This window comes from Leuresthes tenuis, unplaced genomic scaffold (assembly GCF_036924035.1).
Source record: "Leuresthes tenuis unplaced genomic scaffold, fLeuTen1.0.hap1 SCAF_6, whole genome shotgun sequence".
NCBI classification, from domain to species: Eukaryota; Metazoa; Chordata; class Actinopteri; order Atheriniformes; family Atherinopsidae; genus Leuresthes; species Leuresthes tenuis.
Window position 1 is genome coordinate 34808422 of NW_027325360.1, and position 21528 is coordinate 34829949.

The 21528-nt window shown below is 41.6% G+C and overlaps 1 protein-coding gene across 1 annotated transcript; it reads left to right on the forward strand.

Annotated features, from left to right (window-relative positions):
• Positions 1-397: 397 nt before the first annotated feature.
• Positions 398-13911, forward strand: fam151b (family with sequence similarity 151 member B). Its single transcript, XM_072388597.1, has 5 exons — positions 398-792; positions 3601-3760; positions 3829-4046; positions 9751-9886; positions 13620-13911. Exons 1-5 carry the CDS (start codon positions 672-674, stop codon positions 13771-13773), a joined length of 789 nt encoding a protein of 262 aa, XP_072244698.1. The 5' UTR covers positions 398-671; the 3' UTR covers positions 13774-13911.
• The last annotated feature ends 7617 nt before the right edge of the window (positions 13912-21528 follow it).

Sequence of the window (21528 nt, forward strand, 5' to 3'; positions counted from 1 at the left end):
ACGGCCGGTTTGCGAAACCTTGAACGTCACCACGTCATCGGCACGCGCCTCTATACGCGCTTCACAAAATACACCCTAAATACGGCATAAGCTTCGAAGCCTCGACTGGGATGTACACGTCACTACATGACGTCACTGTCTTCTGATCACCTGTAACATGGAGAAAACCTCCAGGACATTGTGCCATCTCTATCTTAATTGATAATCGTACTTGTAAATTGAGCCGAACAAACTCCGTTCTTAACACAAGTAGATGGTCATTTTCTCAGATGATAATGTGCTTCTAAAATCCAGATTTTATTAGCGATGGGCAATTGGAGCACAGAATAAGCAGTTGGTGAGTTTGAAATTCCGTCTCCGGAACACAAGGTGGCGATAATGCACTTTTAATCTGGATGATAACCGCTTTAGAAGTTGAGCTCCCTGTGGTTAAATCATCTGAAACATATCACCTGGATTGGGCTTCTGTTTTACCCGCACGGTTCTAGCTGATTGCTGCTCAGGTGTTTCACATTTGACGTCCCGTGGAATTTATAGGGTAAAACGAAGTTATTGAGAACTGTGCAGCTGGAGCACTATCTCGGGTTGCGTGTTGCTCAGTAATCGGTTTTAAGTCATTCTGGCAGCTTGTTAAGAGGCACCTGTGTGGCTGTATAAAGTGACACGTCAGGATGTGTGACCGAACGCTTCAATATTTCTTGAAGCAGAGACGAATAAAAAGGATGGACGCAGCTGAGGTCAGCTGGTCACACGCTGTGAACAGCAGGAGCAGACTGACTGAGGCCCTCACAGGTTGGTTCATACCTGCACTTCTCATTTTCACCTTCACATTCTCACATGGCAGCAATAGTTTATGTTTATGCATTTAGCAGACGCTTTTATCCAAAGCATGTCGGGTAAGGGGGTCTTGCCAAGGGACCCCTGCTGGAGGTAGTACCTTTCATGCAGGAGATTTGAGCTCAGGTCTCCCACATGGAGGGTGGCAATCATACCACTACACTATCCAGTCCCCAATAGTCTATCAGAACTTTTGAACAATTTTTTGTCTTCTAATATTCCTTTCTTTCCATACACAGTTCCTGTTCAATCACAACTTAATCATTTGATTTGAAATTAAGACGCCATTCTTTTCTATGTAGCTATGAAGTTTTTTTTTTTTTTTTTTAAATAATCAGGTCATCTCCACATTCATCATCACTACGTTGTTATACAAGAGTTTTGCAGCTGATTTATACCTCCATTTTGCAATGGTTGAATTATGAGTTGATGACTTTTGAATTCCCCTCTTTCACTCTAGAAAGCAACAGAGGATTGACTGGGGAGGTGTATTTGGTCAATTTTACATTGGATGCTGATGATGCAAAACTGGCAAGCACACACTGGTGCAATATGAAGCCATGTGGTTCTGGTCAGTACAGATGAACAAAGACGAGCAATTTCAGGGTAAGAAAGGAGTCTTCTTGTGTGGCTCTGTGGGAAGAGTGATCCTGTCAGAGTGGGGAAAACACAGGTGTATTAATAAAACCTGTATTCCACTTAAAGAAAGTGCCACCTTTGAACATGCTGTTTACCTTATTAATGTACAATTAAAGGAAGAAAAAAGAACATCATCCATTTAAAAAAAAAAAGCACATATCCAAGTAAACTACAAAGTAAGCTAATGCCAACGTAATGTCCAGATGCCACTGTGCAAGCATGCAAGAGAGCTTTTTTTTTTTTTTTTTAGAAAATCTCGCAAACGTTTCTCGATCTTTCTCATGATCTCGTGAGGTTATATTTAGCACAATGTACAGTTAGGCTCAGGAGAATGAAAACAAAACACAAACATGGAGTGGGAGAAATTTATTGAATTTTATTTTGAAATGGGACTCTTTTGAGGTGTCTCTCGCTGATTTCAAAGCTCTATACTGCTGAGCACAGTTTTTATCTCGCTGTATTTTAGGCCCTTTTCAAAATTCTAAAACTCAACTGAACATGGTGTCAGAAGTAAAGTCCTTTGACTTTGTCTGCACATATCGACACGAACGTGTCTAGTTTTAAGTCAGGAAAGTTTGATACTGGAGGACCGTCTAAGAAGCTACCTAGCGGACGATAGTTGGCTTAAAGAAGCGACGTCATGGCACAGTTCCAAGTCTCCCTGCCAGAAAAGTTCACCTACAAGGCTGAAGACTGACCCAAATGGATTAATGCCTCTGTGTTGATGGTTATGAGGTTGCATTTCTGGGCTCTATATTCTAATAGTTCTAACAGTATATTGTAAATGTATAATAGCTAGGAAACCTGTCTGTAAGTAGTAACTTTAGCAGTAGTAACGACAGTATAGTGCTGCTATTTAACACAGCTAGCTTAGCTTTGCAGTAGCTGTTAGCCAAAATGAAGAAATCAACACCTAATGCTTTCAAAGTTAATTAACGTTACATACCTCTGCTTTGGTCCAGCTTTTCCTCCTCCTCCTTCCTTCGCTTTCTAAAAGCAGCACCTGGCAGCTTGGGTGCCCTTTTCATTATAAAAAATGAAGAAAGAAAAGGAAGAAAAAATAGTAATTTAAAAAAAAAATAAAATAACACGCCAACGTCCTGGGATGCGCTGCCCCTCCCCATCTCACCTTCCACTAGCCTCAGGTTCAGGGCGCATGTCAGCCGGATTGTTCATATTGAGCTTTTCTGTTCTTTTTATTTATTTAAAAGAAAAAGTGTCAAGAAATTTGAAGTATGGGTTGAAATTTATTATCTTAAAGTATATTATTATTGTTTTGAGTTATTCACTCAGTTATTGAGTCATAACTCATATTGCTTGTTGATGCTGCATTAATATTTTTCCAATTGCTGTTGCTCTGAGCCAATGGTGTTTTAGCACAGGTTGTCTGCTTTCTCTTTATAAACTGCTTTTGTAATTTTAGGAGACTACTTATAGCATGGTTGGAGAGCATCAAGATGGTCTTACACTGAGGTATTAACCTTAGAGATACATATGTCAGCTTGGCTCCAGAAAGCCTGGAAGAACTTTAAAGAAACAATTGCTGAAGAACAGAACCTAAAGACGTGTTGGTTTTCACATACTTCTGGGTATAAAAAGAGGCTGGCGTCTTTGTCTTCCATCTTTGGCATACAAGCTGTATGACCCTTTGTGGTCACAGTGGTCACAGTGTTTGCTTCTTTCAGTTTTATTTATATAGCGCCAAATTACAACAAGGCACCTTGGTACTGAGGATATCAAAACATCTGCCCAGAAAAACTTTCCTAACAACTGCCTAATTATTCTGAATCATCCACCAAAGTCTGCCTCTGAACACATTTTAGTCTAGCTATAAGTACACAGTTGTAGCCATCAAATAGTAATTTAACTACTGTAAGCACAAAATTAAAAGTTTGTTCCAACTTGTGTAACACATGAGCGACACTTGAAATTTGGTTTGGTTCACAGAAACTGATGGATCATAGGATCCAGAACACATTTATGGTGTGATGTTTGTCGAGTCAATGAAAAATGAGGCGGTGAGAGACTATTTCAGTATAACGTGAGTACCAAAACTTATGAATGAGACCCTGAGTTGTAATGAGCAACAGCTTTTTTTTGTTTGTTTTGTTTTTCGATCCTCAGGTCCCTCGCATATGATTGAAGCTGACATAATCATGAGAGGTTGTGACTCCAAAGAGCCAATCATGGCACATCCTCCTGACACAGATAGCGATGTCACACTGAAGGAGTGGTTGGAGGCAGTGAAGGAGCACAACAAGGGAATCAAACTAGACTTTAAGAGGTGGGAGCCAGCCTTTATTCCTCCTAAGACTGTGGTTGCATGTAATGCTGTGTTTGGTTTTCATGCAGCTTGGAGGCAGTGTCACCATCCCTAGCTCTGCTGGGAGACTTGCTGGCTGAGCAAAGCTGCCCAGTGTGGATCAATGCAGATATCCTCTGTGGTCCGGGGGGTCAGGCCAGACCTCTGGATTCTAAGGCTTTCCTCTCTGCTGTAACAGCTCTTCCCACTCACACTGTGCTGTCACTTGGCTGGACAACAGGATGGACTGCTGCAATGGATAACCCAGGTGAAGATGGTTCAACTAGATAGATGGGGATTAAATTCAATTGAATAATATCTGATAATTATGATTTATTTTTAAATAATTATGATTTATATTGCTGTAGTATGAGTTCATATTTGAAAATATGCTATTGTAACAGATAACAAAGTCAAATAAAAATCAATTGACAAACATTTAGAGCTGAAGTGTAGGTGAAGTTGTTCTCTTTGGACCTGAGCGCTTCTGGGAGAAATTATATAATTACTCTAGATGGTATTTCCTTGGCTTCTATTTCTACAGTGAAGAACCTTGGAGTTATTTTTGACCAGAATTTATCATTTGACTCGCATATAAAACTGGTTTCTAGAACTGCCTTCTTTCACCTTCGTAATATTGCTAAAATCAGGAACATCCTGTCTCAGGGTGATGCAGAGAATATAGTCCATGCATTTGTTTCTTCAAGATTCGACTACTGTAATTCTTTATTATTGGGCTGTCCCACATATTCTCTGAAAAGCCTCCAGCTGATCCAAAATGCTGCAGCCAGAGTTCTGATGAGAACTAACAGGAGAGATCATGTTTCTCCAGGTTTAGCTTCTCTTCATTGGCTCCCTGTTAAATTCAGAATAGAATTTAAGATTATTATTCTCTCATATAAAGCTCTTAATGACCAAAACACAGAATCACTTGCGTTTCCCTGTTCCAACAGGTATCATTTGAATGTTGTTATGGTGTCCCCCCCCCCATGTTATGGTGTTCCCCCCCAAACATGAACTCTCCTGTTAGTTCTCATCAGAACTCTGGCTGCAGCATTTTGGATCAGCTGGAGGCTTTTCAGAGAATATGTGGGACAGCCCAATAATAAGGAATTACAGTAGTCCAATCTTGAAGTAACAAATGCATGAACTAGTTTCTCTGCATCACCCTGAGACAGGATGTTCCTGATTTTAGCAATATTACGAAGGTGAAAGAAGGCAGTCCTAGAAACCAGTTTTATATGTGCGTCAAATGATAAATTCTGGTCAAAAATAACTCCAAGGTTCCTCACTGTAGAACTAGAAGCCAAGGAAATACCATCTAGAGTAACTATATAACTAGACAATTTCTCCCTGAAGCGCTCAGGTCCAAAGAGAACAACTTCAGTTTTGTCTGAATTTAGAAGGAGACAGTTCTGAGTCATCCAGGTCTTTATGTCTTTAAGACAGGCTTGTAGCCTGACCAACCTATTGGTTTCATCTGGTTTCATAGATAAGTACAGCTGAGTATCATCAGCATAACAATGGAAATTTATGCCATGCTGTCTGATAATGTTACCTAATGGAAGCATGTATAAAGTAAAAAGAATCGGTCCAAGCACAGAACCCTGAGGAACTCCATGACTTACTCCAACGTGTGAGGAAGATTCTTCATTTACAAGAACAAACTGGACTCTATCAGATAAATATGACTTAAACCAGCTTAATGCAGTTCCTTTAATCCCAATAACATGTTCAAGTCTCTGTAACAGAATGCTGTGATCGATCGTATCAAATGCAGCACTGAGATCCAACAGAACAAGCACAGAAACAAGTCCGCTATCAGAGGCTAAGAGGAGATCATTGGTAACTTTCACCAGTGCCGTTTCTGTGCTATGATGCACTCTGAATCCTGACTGAAACTCTTCAAACAGATTATTTCTATGTAAATGATCACAAAGTTGAACTGCAACTATTTTTTCAAGAACTTTGGACAAAAAAGGGAGATTGGATATAGGTCGATAATTAGCCAACACTTCTGAATCAAGAGTAGGTTTTTTTAAGTAAAGGTTTAATTACAGCAACCTTAAAAGTCTGAGGTACATATCCTATCAACAAAGACCGATTGATCAAATCCAATATGGAAGTGTCAATTAAGGGGAAAACCTCCTTGAACAGTCTGGTTGGGATTGGGTCTAACATACAAGTTGATGGTTTAGAAGAGACTATTGCTGTTGGTAGCTCAGAGATATCAACTGGGCAGAAGCCATCTAAATACAAATCAGGTTCTAAAGATACTTCTAAAGCTGCTCTACTTGATGATACATCAGTGATAATAGTGGGAAGGATTCCATTAATCTTCTCTCTGATAGAAACAATTTTATTGATGAAGAATCTCATGAAATCATCACTGCTGAGAGTTAAAGGAATACATGGCTCAACAGAGCTCGGACTCTTTGTCAGCCTGGCAACAGTGCTGAAAAGAAACCTGGGATTATTCTTATTCTCTTCTATCAATAATGAATAATAAGCAGTTCTAGCTTTACGAAGTGCTTTCTTATACGTTATTAAACTATCTTTCCAGACTAATTGAGACTCTTCTAAATTAGAGGAACACCACTGTCTCTCCAGCTTTCTTGCAGTCTGCTTTAATGCACGCAGCTGTGAATTATACCAAGGAGCCAACCTCTTCTGACTGATTCCCTTCCTTTTCAGAGGGGCAACATTGTCCAGTGTTGTACGCATTGAAGCTATAGTGTTGTCAACAAGAGAGTCAAGTTCTACTGGAGTAAAATTTAGGTAGCCGTCCTCTGTCATATTTTCACATGGCAGTGAAGAAAAGGATGATGAAATCAACTCTTTAAATCTGGTTACAGCATTCTCTGACAGACACCTTCTATATGTAGAATTCTTCTCAGAAACCGTGTAGTCAAGTAATGTAAATTCAAAAGTTATTAAAAAATGGTCAGACAAGACAGGGTTATGAGGGAACACTGTTAACTGTTCACTCTCAATGCCATAAGTCAGCACAAGGTCAAGGGTGTGATTAAGGCAGTGAGTAGGTCTGTGAACACTTTGAGAAAATCCAATAGAGTCTAATATAGAATTAAAGTTAATATTTAGGCTGTCATTTTCAACATCTATATGAATATTAAAGCCACCCACTACAATGACTTTATCTGTACTCAGCACTAACTGGGATAAAAACTCTGAGAAATCAGAGAGAAACTCAGAATAAGGGCCAGGTGGACGATACACAACAACAAACACAAGAGGTTTTTGTGATTTCCACTTTGGGAAAAACTGAGAATCAGAGATTCAAAAGAGCTAAAACTAATGTTGGGTCTAGGACTGATTAGTAACCCTGATCTGAAGATAGCTGCCACTCCTCCTCCTCTGCCTGTGGTTGGAGGAACGTGAACATTTAAATAGTCAGAGGGAGTTGATTCATTAATGCTAACATGATCCTCCTGCTGCAGCCAGGTTTCTGTAAGACAAAATATATCAATATGATGATCACAGATCAAGTCATTCACTAACAGAGACTTCAAAGGGAGAGATCTAATATTCAGCAAACCACATTTAATAGTTTGTTTTTGTTCAGTTAAAGTTTTTGTTTTAATTTTTTTTGCACAAGAGGATTTGCTCCTTTTGTGTTTTTTGATTGAGGGGGGGGGCAGCATCAGATGGGAAGCCGCAGAGAAGTGTGTAAGACTACAACTCTGCATCCTGGTCTCAACCCTGGGTTGTCATGTTTTTGGATGACTAATAAATTCGTCCATATTTCTAGAAATGAGAGCCGCTCCTTCCAAAGTGGGATGGATGCCGTCTCTCCTCATCAGACCAGGTTTTCTCCAGAAAGATTGCCAATTATCTATGTAGCCCACGTTGTTTGCTGGACACCATCTAGACAACCAGCGATTGAATGAGGACATGCGGCTAAACATGTCATCACTGGTCAGATTTGGCAGGGGTCCAGAGAAAACTACGGAGTCCGACATTGTTTTGGCAAAATTACACACCGATGCAACATTAATTTTAGTGACCTCCGATTGGCGTAACCGGGTGTCATTACCGCCGACGTGAATAACTATTTTACCGTATTTACGCTTATCCTTAGCCAGCAGTTTTAAATAGGATTCTATGTCGCCCGCTCTGGCCCCTGGAATACATTTGACTATGGTCGCTGGTGTGGCTAATGCCACGTTTCTGACTATAGAGCTGCCAATTACCAGGGTTTTGTCCTCAGCGGGTGTGTCGCTGAGTGGAGAAAATCTATTAGAAACGTGGACAGGTTGATGGTGAACCACGGGCTTGACTTTAGGACTATGACTCCTCTTCCTGACAGTCACCCAGCCACTCTTAAGTCCCGGCTGCTCGGGATCTGCTCGGGGACGACTAACAGAGCTAGCTATGCTAGGTGGCTCCGCACTGACTAAAGGGGCCTGGCTCGCTATCGGGTGGTTTTCAACAGTGCAGAGCCGAGCTTCCAATTCAGATTACCTTGCCTCCAAAACTACAAAAAGACTACATTTGTTACATGTATCATTACCACTAAAGGAGGCAGAGGAGTAACTAAACATCTGACACATGGAGCAGGTGAAAGCAGGAGATAGAGGAAGATAACTGGTAGCCATGCTAAGCTAGAGAACCAGACACACCGCTAAAAAGTGAAAAATAAAAACTAAAGATCTGTAAGAGTGAGCGTTAGAATATAACAAGTATGGGATAGAGTTAACTATGCAAGATGTGTAAATTATAGGGAGAAATAAGGTGATTATTAGTCGTTCAAGAAGAGCGAGAACTGTCACAGTGCACACACAAAGCAACAGGAAGTGATGCAATACGTCTTACCGCAAAGCAAAGCCGTCAGCCACCACTAAGAATAAGAATGATTAAAGTCCGACAATACAAAAGAAGTACTGTCTAAAGCTTTGGAGCAGGAAGACATTCTCTCGAATGAACAGGGAATCTATTTTATTCATGATTATTCGGCAGCTCTGCTGAAAAGGAAAAAAAGATCTAATATTCAACAAACCACATATATACCCATTCAAATTTTCTGTGAATGTGGGACTCATCTTTACCACACCATCAACAGAGTATGTCGAGCAGATGAATTTCCAGGTGTGGCGCACAGCAGGACAGCAAGGTTTTCAGGTGCAACCATTGCAACTGATATCACAAAGAAGCTCCAGGCCTACAGAATGCAGTCTAATACAGAATTACAGAATTAGAATTAGCCAACTTCTGTGTTTTGATTTAGTTCATATTTACATGTAAATATGTTGGGAAATGAGTAGACATGCCTCCATGGAATCACTCAGCAGCGCAGACAGATGTAAAGAGGAATAATATTCTGATTACTGTTAAAAAGGCGTTTTCCCCTCGACTGTCACCTCGTGCACACTCAGGATGTGGAATGAACTGAAGAGGTCATTTAATGCAATCCTTTGCTTTCCTTTTTATTCTTTAACATTATTTGAATTGAGCTCATTTTGGATTTGGGAACTGGATTGAATTGTATTTTTTTTTAAGTGCCATTAAGATGATGTTCATTGGGAATTGGTAGCATGTAAATAAAATGGAACTGGCTTGCAGGGTTTATCTAACAAGTTTTGAGAATTGATAGTTATACAAAAGAAATGGTTTTATCGAACATCCTGTTGTCAGACTCCCATCTTGTGGCTGAAATTACTTATGCCTGATTTCTAATCTAAATTCATTAACTTCATTTTTGCAGGAATATATTGACCTCTCTTGGGTGTGCTTGTGCAACTTCTGTTTTCACCTCCATTTTGAAATTTTCAACAATATCTTCATCCATGAAGGAATGAAAAATTAGACTTTGTTGTGCAATCAAACATCGTTTAGTTAGGCATGTTTATGCTTTTTGAGATTTTCGACAATGGCGTTTTCTGCAACTGATGAGACAGCAGGCCTCAGCACACCCATGATAGTTAGACATTTATTAATGTCTTATATTTTCACAGGTTACACCTGGGATATGGTGCGTACCATGGAGAAGAAGTGTAGGAGTCTAAAACATCCAGTCACTTTTCCAGTACGTGCTGCCCTGCTGGCCCAGTCATTGTCCCAACTTTCATGGCTGCTGCAGCAGTCAGACAGGTAAGCTTAATATCAGCTCATTGAGCCTGTCAGTCACATGAGCATTGTTTAATTTCTGTTTGGTACCACTGCGGGACTGTTTGGTCGCCTACACACCAGGAATGTGGCACATATGGATTTTCTTTTCAGCTCCCGTGCTTACAATTTAATTCAGTTTTATTTATATAGCGCCAAATTACAACAACTGTCATCTCAAGGGACTTAAATAATATAGTCCATTTCAAGCCAATTGGAATTCAATTCACTGTAATCATACTCCAATGAAATCCAATTAATTTCATAATAATCCAATTCATTCATATAGAGCCGATTCAAAAACAATATCCTAGCTAAGGAAACCAACAGATTGCAGCGAAATTTGTCTTCAGTCCAATCTCCCGTCCTGAGCGTGCCTGTGGCGACTGTGGAAAGGAACGACTCCCTTTTAACAGGAAGAAACCTCTGGCAGAACCAGACTCAGGAAGGGTGGCCATCCGCCTCGACCAGCTGGGGTTTGAGAAGACAGAAAGAGGGAAAAGAGGGAGGGAAAAACACCATAACACCATTCAAAGGACACCTGTTGGAACAGGGAAACACAAGTTGATGACCACAATAATGTCACATGTACATAAAATCAATTGAGAAATTAAACAGGGGGAAAAAGAGAGCAAAGTGAGGAAAGGTGTGACAGATGAGGTCCCCCAGCAGTCTAAGCCTATAGCAGCTTAACTATGGGATGTTTCAGGATTACCTGAGCCATCCCTAACTATAAGCTTTATCAAAAAGGAAAGTTTGAAGCCTAATCTTAAAAGTGGAAAGGGTGTCTGCTTCCCGGACATTTACTGGCAGCTTATTCCACAAGAGAGGGGCCTGATAACTGAAGGCTCTACCTCCCATTCTACTTTTAGAAACTCTGGGAACAACAAGTAAACCTGCAGTTTGGGAGCAAAGTGCTCTGTTAGGAAAATATCTTTGAGATATGAGATCTTTAAGATATGATGGAGCTCGGTCATTAAGAGCTTTAAATGTGAGAAGAAGAATCTTAAATTCTATTCTGAATTTAACAGAGAGCCAATGAAGAGAAGCTAAAACTGGAGAAACATGATCTCTCCTGTTAGTTCTCATCAGAACTCTGGCTGCAGCATTTTGGATCAGCTGGAGGCTTTTCAGAGAATATGTGGGACAGCCCAATAATAAAGAATTACAGTAGTCGAATCTTGAAGTAACAAATGCATGAACTAGTTTCTCTGCATCACCCTGAGACAGGATGGTCCTGATTTTAGCAATATTACAAAGGTGAAAGAAAGCAGTTCTAGAAACCAGTTTTATATGCGAGTCAAATGATAAATTCTGGTCAAAAATAACTCAAAGGTTCTTCACTGTAGAAATAGAAGCCATGGAAATACCATCTAGAGTAACTATATAACAAGACAATTTCTCCCAGAAGCGCTCTGGTCCAAAGAGAACAACTTTGTTTTGTCTGAATGTAGAAGCAGACAGTTCTGAGTCATCCAGGTCTTTATGTCTTTAAGACAGGCTTATAGTCTGACCAACCTGTTGGTTTCATCTGGTTTCATAGATAAGTACAGCTGAGTATCATCAGCATAACAATGGAAATTTATGCCAGTGTGTAAGACTACAACTCTGCATCCTGGTCTCAACCCTGGGTTGTCATATTTTTGTATGACTAATAAATTCGTCCATATTTCTAGAAATGAGAGCCACTCCTTCCAAAGTGGGATGGATGCCGTCTCTCCTCATCAGACCGGGTTTTCTCCAGAAAGATTGCCAATTATCTTTGTAGCCCACGTTGTTTGCTGGACACCATCTAGACAACCAGCGATTGAAGGACATGCGGCTAAACATGTCATCACTGGTCAGATTTGGCAGGGGTCCAGAGAAAACTACGGAGTCCCACATTGTTTTGGCAAAGAGGGTGCAACACACCGCTGCAACATTAATTTCAGTGACTCCAATTGGCGTCATTACCGTCGACGTGAATAACTATTTTACCGTATTTACGCTCCTCCTTAGCCAGCAGTTTTAAATAGGATTCTATGTTGCCCGCTCTGGCCCCTGGAATACATTTGACTATGGTCGCTGGTGCTGCTCCTCTGTCCTGCCAGGATGCTGTGGAGAGGATGTTTTATTATTGTATATGGACCAATATTGAGCCACAACAGGTCTCGCAACTACGGTAAGCAGCCGCCGACTTCATTTTCTTCCATAGAAGAAGAAGCCTGCGCGCTTCTTCTTCACAGCACGCGGTGCATGCTGGATATATACCGGTGTATATATATTCCATTTCCATTTGTTTTTTATGTAAAGACCCCAAAATGGCTCCTATTAAGAGACACGCATATAACGCAGAGTTTAAACTCAAGGCGATCAGTCACGCAGAAGAAAACGGGAATAGAGCAGCAGCGAGAGAATTTAACATCAATGAATCAATGGTGCGAAAGAGGCTAGAGCACATCATCAACATGGACGAAGTTCCACTCACCTTTCATATTCCCGTGAACCGCACTGTGGATAAAACGGGAGCACGTACGGTAAATGTTCACACCACAGGGAATGAGAAGTCATCCTTCACTGTAGTCCTCGCTTGCCAGGCTAATGGCCAGAAAGCCCCCCCCCCCCCCCCCCCCCATGGTTATTTTCAAGAGGAAGACTTTGCCAAAAGAAAACTTTCCAGCCGGCGTCGTCATCAAAGCTAACTCGAAGGGATGGATGGATGAAGAAAAGATGAGCGAGTGGTTGAGAGAAATTTATGTGAAGAGACCGGGTGGCTTTTTTCACATGTTGATCTACGACTCCATGCGCGCCCATATCACAGATGGTGTCAAAAAACAAGTGAAGAAGACTAATTCAACACTCGCCGTCATTCTGGGTGTCAATACAAAAGAACTCCAGCCGCTAGATGTCAGTGTCAACAGGGCTTTCAAAGCTAGACTGCGAACTGCGTGGGAACAGTGGATGACAGAAGGCGAACATACGTTCACCATGACAGGTAGACAGCGCCGGACGACATACGCCACCATCTGCCAGTGGATCGTAAATGCATGGGCTGATATATCAGTCTCAACTGTGGTCCGAGCTTTCAGGAAGGCAGGAATTGTCACTGAACTGCTGGACAGCAGCGACACTGACTCGATCAATGACGACTTCGAAGAGACGGAGCCGGGCATGTTGGATCCCGTATTCGCCCAGCTGTTTAATTCGGACACCGAAGAAGAATTCCTGGGATTCGTGGATGAGGAATAACTTAGTAAAGTGAGCTTTACGTATTTATTTTGTGTGTTGTGTGATATTAATATTTAATCAACGTTGAGTTATTGATATATTGTTATTGCTTTGCACTATTTCGAGTGTTACTATATTTTGATTATTATTATTGAATCTTTATATATGGACAAAGTTTTAAAATAGGCCATTCATTGAAGGTGCGCTTTATGGTGCGGAAAATACGGTAATCTCAAATTCCCCTTGCAAACTCCTGCCTCTCTGTGGCCATGATGTTGTCATGTTTTTTTTTATTTTTTTGCAGTGATCCCTGCCAGCTGCCACAGTCTGATACTGTCTATTTAACCTCTTATATTTTTGTACCTCAGCTAGTGAAAATATGGTTGCCACAAAGTACAATGGAGAGGGGGGGGTGGTTCGGCTGAGGTTTCTAAACTAGGAATATGTTTGTGCTCAGGCATAAAGAAATGTTTATTAATTAAATGGTGATGTTTTCCCATGTCGTTCACAGGTACACTCTCACAGTATGGACTGGCCAAAATGATGACTTTACACTTCAGGATTTGCTGCCCTACAGAGAAGAGTTTGACATGAGCAGGATCTATTATGACCTGCCAAATGCTCTAAGAACAGAGCTCAGTATGACATCACAAAACTATAACTGAAATGTCTGAATGTTGTTTCACAAATCTCACAGAAGACTGATGTGCTTGAGAAAGAACACACCTTTCAAACAATGTTCTTCCATCGGGTAATATTACACTGTTATAGTGCTTCCTAATGTAATCATTGTACTGTACAATAAACCTTAAGAATTATCTGACGATGAAGCCTATCTGTGTCATTTTTGTGTTACTAATGGATTACTTTTGTCCACAAGGAAATTTTAGGGTTTTGTGATTGGGTGTAAGAGCCATTTGGGCTATTGTATATTTGAGGAGACGAGATGTAACTTTATTTAGTAAGATAAACAATTTCATAAAATGATAAAAAATACCACTAATCAATACTGCTGTATATAACAGTAAATCATAAGATAGCACGCCTTTGATCACATTCACTAATTCCACAAATGCCTTTATGTTGCACAGATGATTTGGAATTTACAGGAAAGGTTCGCAAAAAAGCTTTAACATTGACAAATTTTAGGTTAAAATGGCGGAACTCGAGACGTAAAGGAAACAGATTTAAGAGAGAAAGCTAAACATCCGTCTTCCTGGTGATACTCTCTCGCTCCTCCTGGGTTATCCCAAGGCATTCTGTGGCCAGTAGGGGTGAGTAATCCCACCAGTGCAGTCTGGATCTGCCTTGGGGCCCCCTGTCAGTTGGACTTCCACGAAAAACCTTCATTCTAATCAGATGTCTGAACCACCACAGCTGACAGCTTTTGATGCAGAGGACCAGTGACCTTTATTTGAGTTCCCACCATATAGTTGACGGTTAGGGGTTCGCCCAGCTCCTGAAAAACAACACACCATAATCCCCCCTCCATCAAACTTTACACTTGGACAAGTACCGTTCCCCTGGCAACTGCAAAACCCAGACTCCTTCGTCAGATTGCCAGAAGGAGAAGCGTGATTCGTCACTCCAGAGAACGCGTCTCCACTGCTCTAGAGTTCAGTGGCAGCGTGCTTTACACCACTGCATCCGACCCTTTGCATTGCACTTGGTGATGTATGGCTTCGATGCAGCTGTTCGGTCATGGAAACCCATTCCATGAAGCTCTTTATGCACTGTTCTTGAGCTCATCTGAAGGCCACATGAAGTCTGTAACGATCGACTCTGCAGAAAGTTGGCAACCTCTGAGCACTATGCGCCTCAGCATCCTCTGACCCCGCTCTGTCATTTTACGTGGCCTACCACTTTGTGGCTGAGTTGCTGTCAGTCCTAATCACTTCCACTTTGTTATAATACCACTGACAGCTGACTGTGGAATATTTAGTATCGAGGAAATTTCACGACTGGACTTGTTGCACAGGTGGCATCCTATCACGGTGACTCGCTAGAATTCACTGAGCTCCGAGCTCCAGCCAGCGAGTCACCGTGATAGGATGCAACCTGTGCATAGGGTGACCAGATGTCCCCCTTTGTGCGGGACAGTCACGCATTATCATTACTTGTCACACGTCCCGCAAATTGAGACGTTGTCCCTCATTGTTATTTACAGACTCCTGTTTTGAAATGCGTGTCTTATAATCTGGCATTCATCAAATTGCTGTGTGGAGAAAGCAGTGAGGCTGTCATCAGGGGGCGGGGCGGGCTGTTTGATTATGTCCATCAAACGGTAACGCGGACGCAGGCGCGCCCACCAACAAAAAAACAGTGCAAATCAGGTCAGAACGGCACCGGCATGCAGCAAAGGGAGAAAAGCACGACTCGACACGAATCATTTTTCCCTTTCACACGGAGGTGAATCTGACATGAAACGACACAGACACCGCAGACTCACAGAAAGCTCTATAATTGAAAGGACAATTGTAGTCCTGACTGTCTATTCTGCTCAGTTGTACACAGTCTGGTGTGTTAACTCGAGAGGGACTGTGAAATAGCATGAAAGCTCCATGCTGACTATGTTTTCTTACCTGAGAGAACCTGGGAAAGTTTTTATTTGCAGTCTGTTATGTGCTACTGAATCAACCAGATGGCAAAGCAGAGTAATGTTACAAGCCAAAGGGCGGAATAGAGAGGTTTTTTTTTTTAAAGTTATTTTAGACCACCTCGATGCATTGCTATCCCACACTGTCCCACACAAACACAGTCTTTGTCCCACATCTGGGGCCTCGTGCACAAAGACTTGCGTGAATTTCCTACTGAAACATGGCGTACGCTCAAACCAAAATGCCCTCCAACGTACAAAAATATCCGGATGTAACAATGTGTGCGCACGCATGAATCCAAGCACATTTCCTTTGTACATCCCAATCAATGTGGAATTGAGCGGACATGTCGGAGTACCCAACTCCTCCCTGTCCATGTCCTACTTAAATATGCAAATCATATTCAAATGAGCCCTGCACCTGCGATTCACCTCTCTGCACGATCAGAAAATAAAGAATAAAGAATGCGTAAAACGGAAAAAAGAATAACTTAACGGAAAGTGAGATGGAGGTGCTACTTTCTGAAATGGAGGCCCGCAAAAATGTGCTCTTCGGCACGCTGGCCTACGATATAAGCAGCAAACGTAAGAGTAAGCAGCAAACGGATACCTTTAATGCTGAGGAGTTGAACAGAGAGTCGACACAACTATGGGTGACACTGCTCTCTCAGGGGTGGTGGGTGTGGGAATGTGGGTGACTCTGATTACCCCCAAGGTAAATACCTATATTTGTGTAACTCACAACAAACGTGTTCATACAGTAATCTAGAGCAGAAGTGCGCTGGGGAAAAGGTGAGACTCATTGAGACATTTCACAAGCACGGGGTTATTAACATTTGCACACAGAGACGATCAGGGGCTTGTTAGAAAGATCTTAAGCTGTTGTTTAACCAGCAAAAAAACAGGAAGTTATTAACTTTAACCACCAACTATGATGCTGTGAAGACGGGATAGAAATTGGGGGCGCACATGCTCAATGCACGTCACGGGGAATAATATTAGGACAATTACACGGATAAAGTTACTCACCAAGAAGCCACCCAGTGCCAGCTTGTAGTCTGTTCCCAACAATTCTGTTACTGAATGTATGAATCGTCCGTTGAACCAGTCCACCTCGCCACAATGTTAGTTAAGTGCATTTGCACATCACAAATGATCTGTACATTGATGGAATGGAATTGCTTCCTGTTGACATACACAAATTCATCATATGATGGCGCTTTTATAGCAATGTGTGTGCAGTCGATAGCTCCGATTGCATTAGGAAAACCGGCTGTCGCTGCAAATTGCGCTTTAATGCACGACAGGAAACAGAAATTATTAATTCATTTTCATGCAGTACCCTCTCTCGCCACATGGCAGGCGGCAGCTCAATCAGCTCAGTCAGCAGGACAGGAAACAGTTTTGATTCGTTCACGACTCAATTCCTCGGGTTACGGCTCCTCGCACAGGAAACAGTATTGATTCGTTCAGGACTCAATTCCTCGGGTGACGGCTCCTCGCACAGGAAACAGTATTGATTCGTTCAGGACTCAACTCCTCGGGTGATGGATCCTCACACAGGAAACAGTATTGATTTGTTCAGGACTCAATTCCTCGGGTGACGGCTCCTCGCACAGGAAACAGTATTGATTCGTTCAGGACTCAACTGCTGGCGGCTAAAAACACTGTGAGATCGGGATGTAGCCTAGCGACCGGATGTCAATAAATGATGTGGAAAGGAAGCTCAAAGAAGGTCTTTACAGCACAAAGACAAAGCAAAGCAAGTGGGATATTTGGAGAAGTTTCTCAATTGTCCGTGAATCTCTTTATCAATAGCCTATAAAATGATGTGTTTTCTCCTGCTGGATGGGAGAAGACACAAAATCAATACATTTCTATTATTTTATGGGGGCATAAATTCTCAAAGTTTTGCGGCTGCGGCCGGGAGTGTAACACACACGTTGCGGGCGGTAATGGTCAGAAATTCATCGGGAGCGGGGTGAAGAAAACAGTCCCGCGCAGGGCTCTCCTGTGGACTGAGAAACGAAGGAGGAAGTGAATGATGTCTGATTTGTGATGTTCATTCATTTGTCATGAAATCATAATTATGGGTGCCAATGCCAAAGGCAAGGCACACATATTGCTATTGTGTGAGACTATTATTATTCTCCCGCTTCCGCCCCGAATTTCGGCGCGCTACTCCTCCCGCAGCGAAGGTCCGACCAAAATAAAAAACACATCGCTGCGTGCGCGCCAATGGGCAGAAGTGTGCTTCTTTTTTCTCTGTCATTACTCGACCGGAATAGCGGAAAAATGGGAAGAAGCAGGCAAATTGTCAATGGGAAAATGCATTCAGAAGGCCTCTTCGAGCCCAAAACTGCCTCCCCTTGGAGGCCTTAACTCAGCCATACAGCGTCTCACACACACATCATTCAAAGTTTGTGTGTGACAGGAAAGACTCAACTTTAACTGTGGTAAAGGGCTTGTTAATAGCTTATACACCTTTGACACAACGGCAGTTTACGTTTTAGGTAGCCAGAGGAGGTCGTCTCATGCCGCTCACACTCTAACTCCCACTCTAAAAATCTTTAAAAAAAGATTTCTGGAACAAATGTCTCTCACGTCCAAAATATCTGCCTGATCTGGATGAATTTTACATCAAAACGTAGGTATTTTAGTTGTCTTTCACCCAATGTGACTCATTGAGCTTGGCCTCACAGATTTCTCACAAATTACCTCTGAGCGCAGAGAGGGAACATTCCATCCCATTATAAAACGGCCGAGCCCTGAAATCAGTCGGAAAACTCATTTTTTAAACTGCCATAAAATAGGAGCCACAGACAGTAGAAGAATAAAAATTACACCGCTGGCTTCCCCCATCCCTTGTGGCGCTTACGGTGAAAGAATTATTCGGATACGACTTCTACTTTTCGAACAGCAACCGTTTGTTCCAGACTTGTGCCTCAATATGAAAACCCCATGATTTTAAGGGGACAAAGTGAGGTGCAGATTTGACAGTTGACAGTCACAGCTGTTGCCCATAGCAACTAATGATGACCTCACCCAAGATGGCTGCCCTGTTCTATCACAGCTGATGAAGCCAGAGCCAAGATGGCGGATGAGGGCAGAGCCAAGATGGCTGATGAGGGCAGAGTAAACATGGCAGCAGCAGGGCAGCCAACATGTTTAAAGTGTTAGAACAGCTTCATGCCAGCTGCTCATGAGACAAATGCGCGCGATAGCGCGCACTCACTCATATGTTTTACATTATTCTGAACAGATTAACAGGTTCGTGCCAGCCGCTAACGAGACAAATGCGCGCGATAGCGCGCACTCACTCATATGTTTCCATTATTCTGAACAGATCAACCGGGCCTTATGTGTCTAAAGCAGGCAGATTTCACCAGAACAAGCCAGAATCTCATATATCAGACTGGATTATGATCATATAATGTTTGACCTTCAACTCTCAGCACAGCAAAGCCTCTCTGCCTCTCTGTGTGGACGGGCAGCAGCTTGGCACCCATAAAAATGTCTTCAGAAATGTTCTAGTTAATTAGTGGTCTTCGGTTCTTGTAGATATGTATAGTGTTGTTGTGTATATAATGCGTGAAGTGTGTAAATAGATAAATGATAATGTAATAATGTGAATAGATACTTTTGAAAATTATATCAACATATTGATTTTGTGTTATACTCTACCATAAAATATAATATAATAATAATAACTAGAAAATATCTGGAAATTTTGATATGGGCATGCCCTACTGCCCATTTCTGCCCCCTTGCTGCTTTGCTTATGAGGTTACAATATGTTGTGGTCCAAATCGTCTTTAAATGTTTGAACGATGTGTGTACAATAAACTATGGCCGAGCAAAAGGCTTCTGAAATCAGCATGTGTATTCATTAGCATTCAAATTACGATAGAATTAATGTTGAAAATTCTCAAAAATTGTAAATGCCACCCTTGCGAGACTTAAGTATGTTGTAGTTCAAACTGTCCCGAGTCTTTAAATGTTTGAACGACGTCTGTACGATAAAGTTTGGCCAAGCAAAACCTCTCCAAAATCAGCATGTCAATCACTAGGCTCCCCCTTAGGAATGCATAGGATTTGTGTTGCCACGGTAACAAGCCTCATGTTAACGTTTGGGCAAATTTAAACGTTAAATTTCTCAGAAACCACAATAGCCAGCATAATGAGACTGATATATGTTGTAGTACAACGCGTCCCGGGTTGGGGAACATTTTAATGATTTTTCTACAATGACCTGTTGCCTAGCAACAAGCGTCCAAAATCAAATTTACACTTTTTTTTTAAATTTAAACTTGGCTATTGCAAAAACCGGAACACCTAGCGTAATGAGGCTTAATGACCATTTCGTACGAAGCGACCCAAGTGTTTGAACGCACGAATGATAAAGTCTCTACGATAAAGTTGGGCCAGGCAATAAGCGTCCAAATTTCTTCGCTTCCTGGCTTCAATCGTTACCATGGTAACACTTTTGATTGAGACAAGTAAGGCCCATCGAGGCACGATGGAGACGCAGGTAATGACGTATGCATTACATGGGTTGCGAGTTTCGGTTCGGGCCGAATTAACAGATACATTTCTTTCGTTTTCGTGGTAACAAAATGTTCAGAATCCTCATAGAAATGCATTGGGACGACTCGACAAAAAAAAAAAAAAAATTTAATCACAGCTTCCTGAGATTTGAATATGTTGTAGTCCACAGTGGGGCGAGTCGTGGAATATATTAATGATGTCTCTACGATAACCTGTTGCCTAGCAACAAGCGGCCAAAATCAAAATGACGGATTTTAAAAATTCAAAGTTCAAAATCTCAAAAAGCGTAATAATTCGCATAATGAGGTTGTACAGGCGCTTAGTACCCATCAGCCTGAGTCTTTGAAAGTTTGAACGATGTCTCTACGATAAAGTATAGCCGAGCGATAAGCGCGCAAATTTTCAACCTTTTTTCCGGTTTTCGGCACCTGGCGTTGCCACGGTAACACTTTTGAACAATAAAAGTATTGCCCATCGAGGCATCGTGGAGACGCACGTATTGATGTATGCCATATGTGGCTTCACGTTGCAGTTCGAGCCGCATTAACGGACGAAAAAGCGTGCGGAATAATAATAAATATATAGCGACTATATGAGACTGGAATTTATTAGTTATGACTTAATAATTGATTATTAATTTAACATACCAGAATCGTAAGATTCTGTCTTTTTCCTTCGATTGAAGGTGGTGCCTTAAATCCTTATATCTTATCACATCACACTACGTGTGTCCGCTATAAATATATATTGTTGGTGCCTTGTGTGCCGGCGATATATAATTTGGCTATAACATCTGTGGCCATGGAAGTGGTTAGAACACCTGAATTTAATTATTTGGATGGGTGAATAAATATTTTTGCCAATATAGTATAAATCCTCCCTCTGGCCTCCCTCCAGCTGGAGCTCCCTTGCAACCCTAAGCAGGAAACGGGTTAAATGGGTGTAGAAGATGGATGGATTGGTGGAAGACTTGCAAACCATCAGTTTTTATTGGAAAAAAGACTGTATGCAACCATGGAATTACAAATTTTCACCAGTATGTGTTCTTTCACTGACAAACATTTTTGTCAAAATATCCTCCCTGAAATGTGAATGTGATTAAAAAAAAAAAATAATTTTTAAAAATGAGGCATCAGTGTTTAACAGTCTGGGTCTTGTGCTGAGTTTCAGAAAACTGAAGGCCCGGTTATCATTCAGACGTACCAGGAGTTTATCCACAACCCAGTAGCAGGTGGACTGAGGCCAAGCAGTATACTAAAATAAAATGGTTCAAACA

Excerpts from the sequence above, each read along its gene's own strand:
- fam151b (XM_072388597.1), top strand. The coding sequence starts at position 672 with ATGTGTGACCGAACGCTTCAATATTTCTTGAAGCAGAGACGAATAAAA. Across the intron at positions 793-3,600 it reads ACTGACTGAGGCCCTCACAG|GTCCCTCGCATATGATTGAA; the intron begins GTTGGTTCATAC and ends TTCGATCCTCAG. Across the intron at positions 3,761-3,828 it reads ATCAAACTAGACTTTAAGAG|CTTGGAGGCAGTGTCACCAT; the intron begins GTGGGAGCCAGC and ends GTTTTCATGCAG.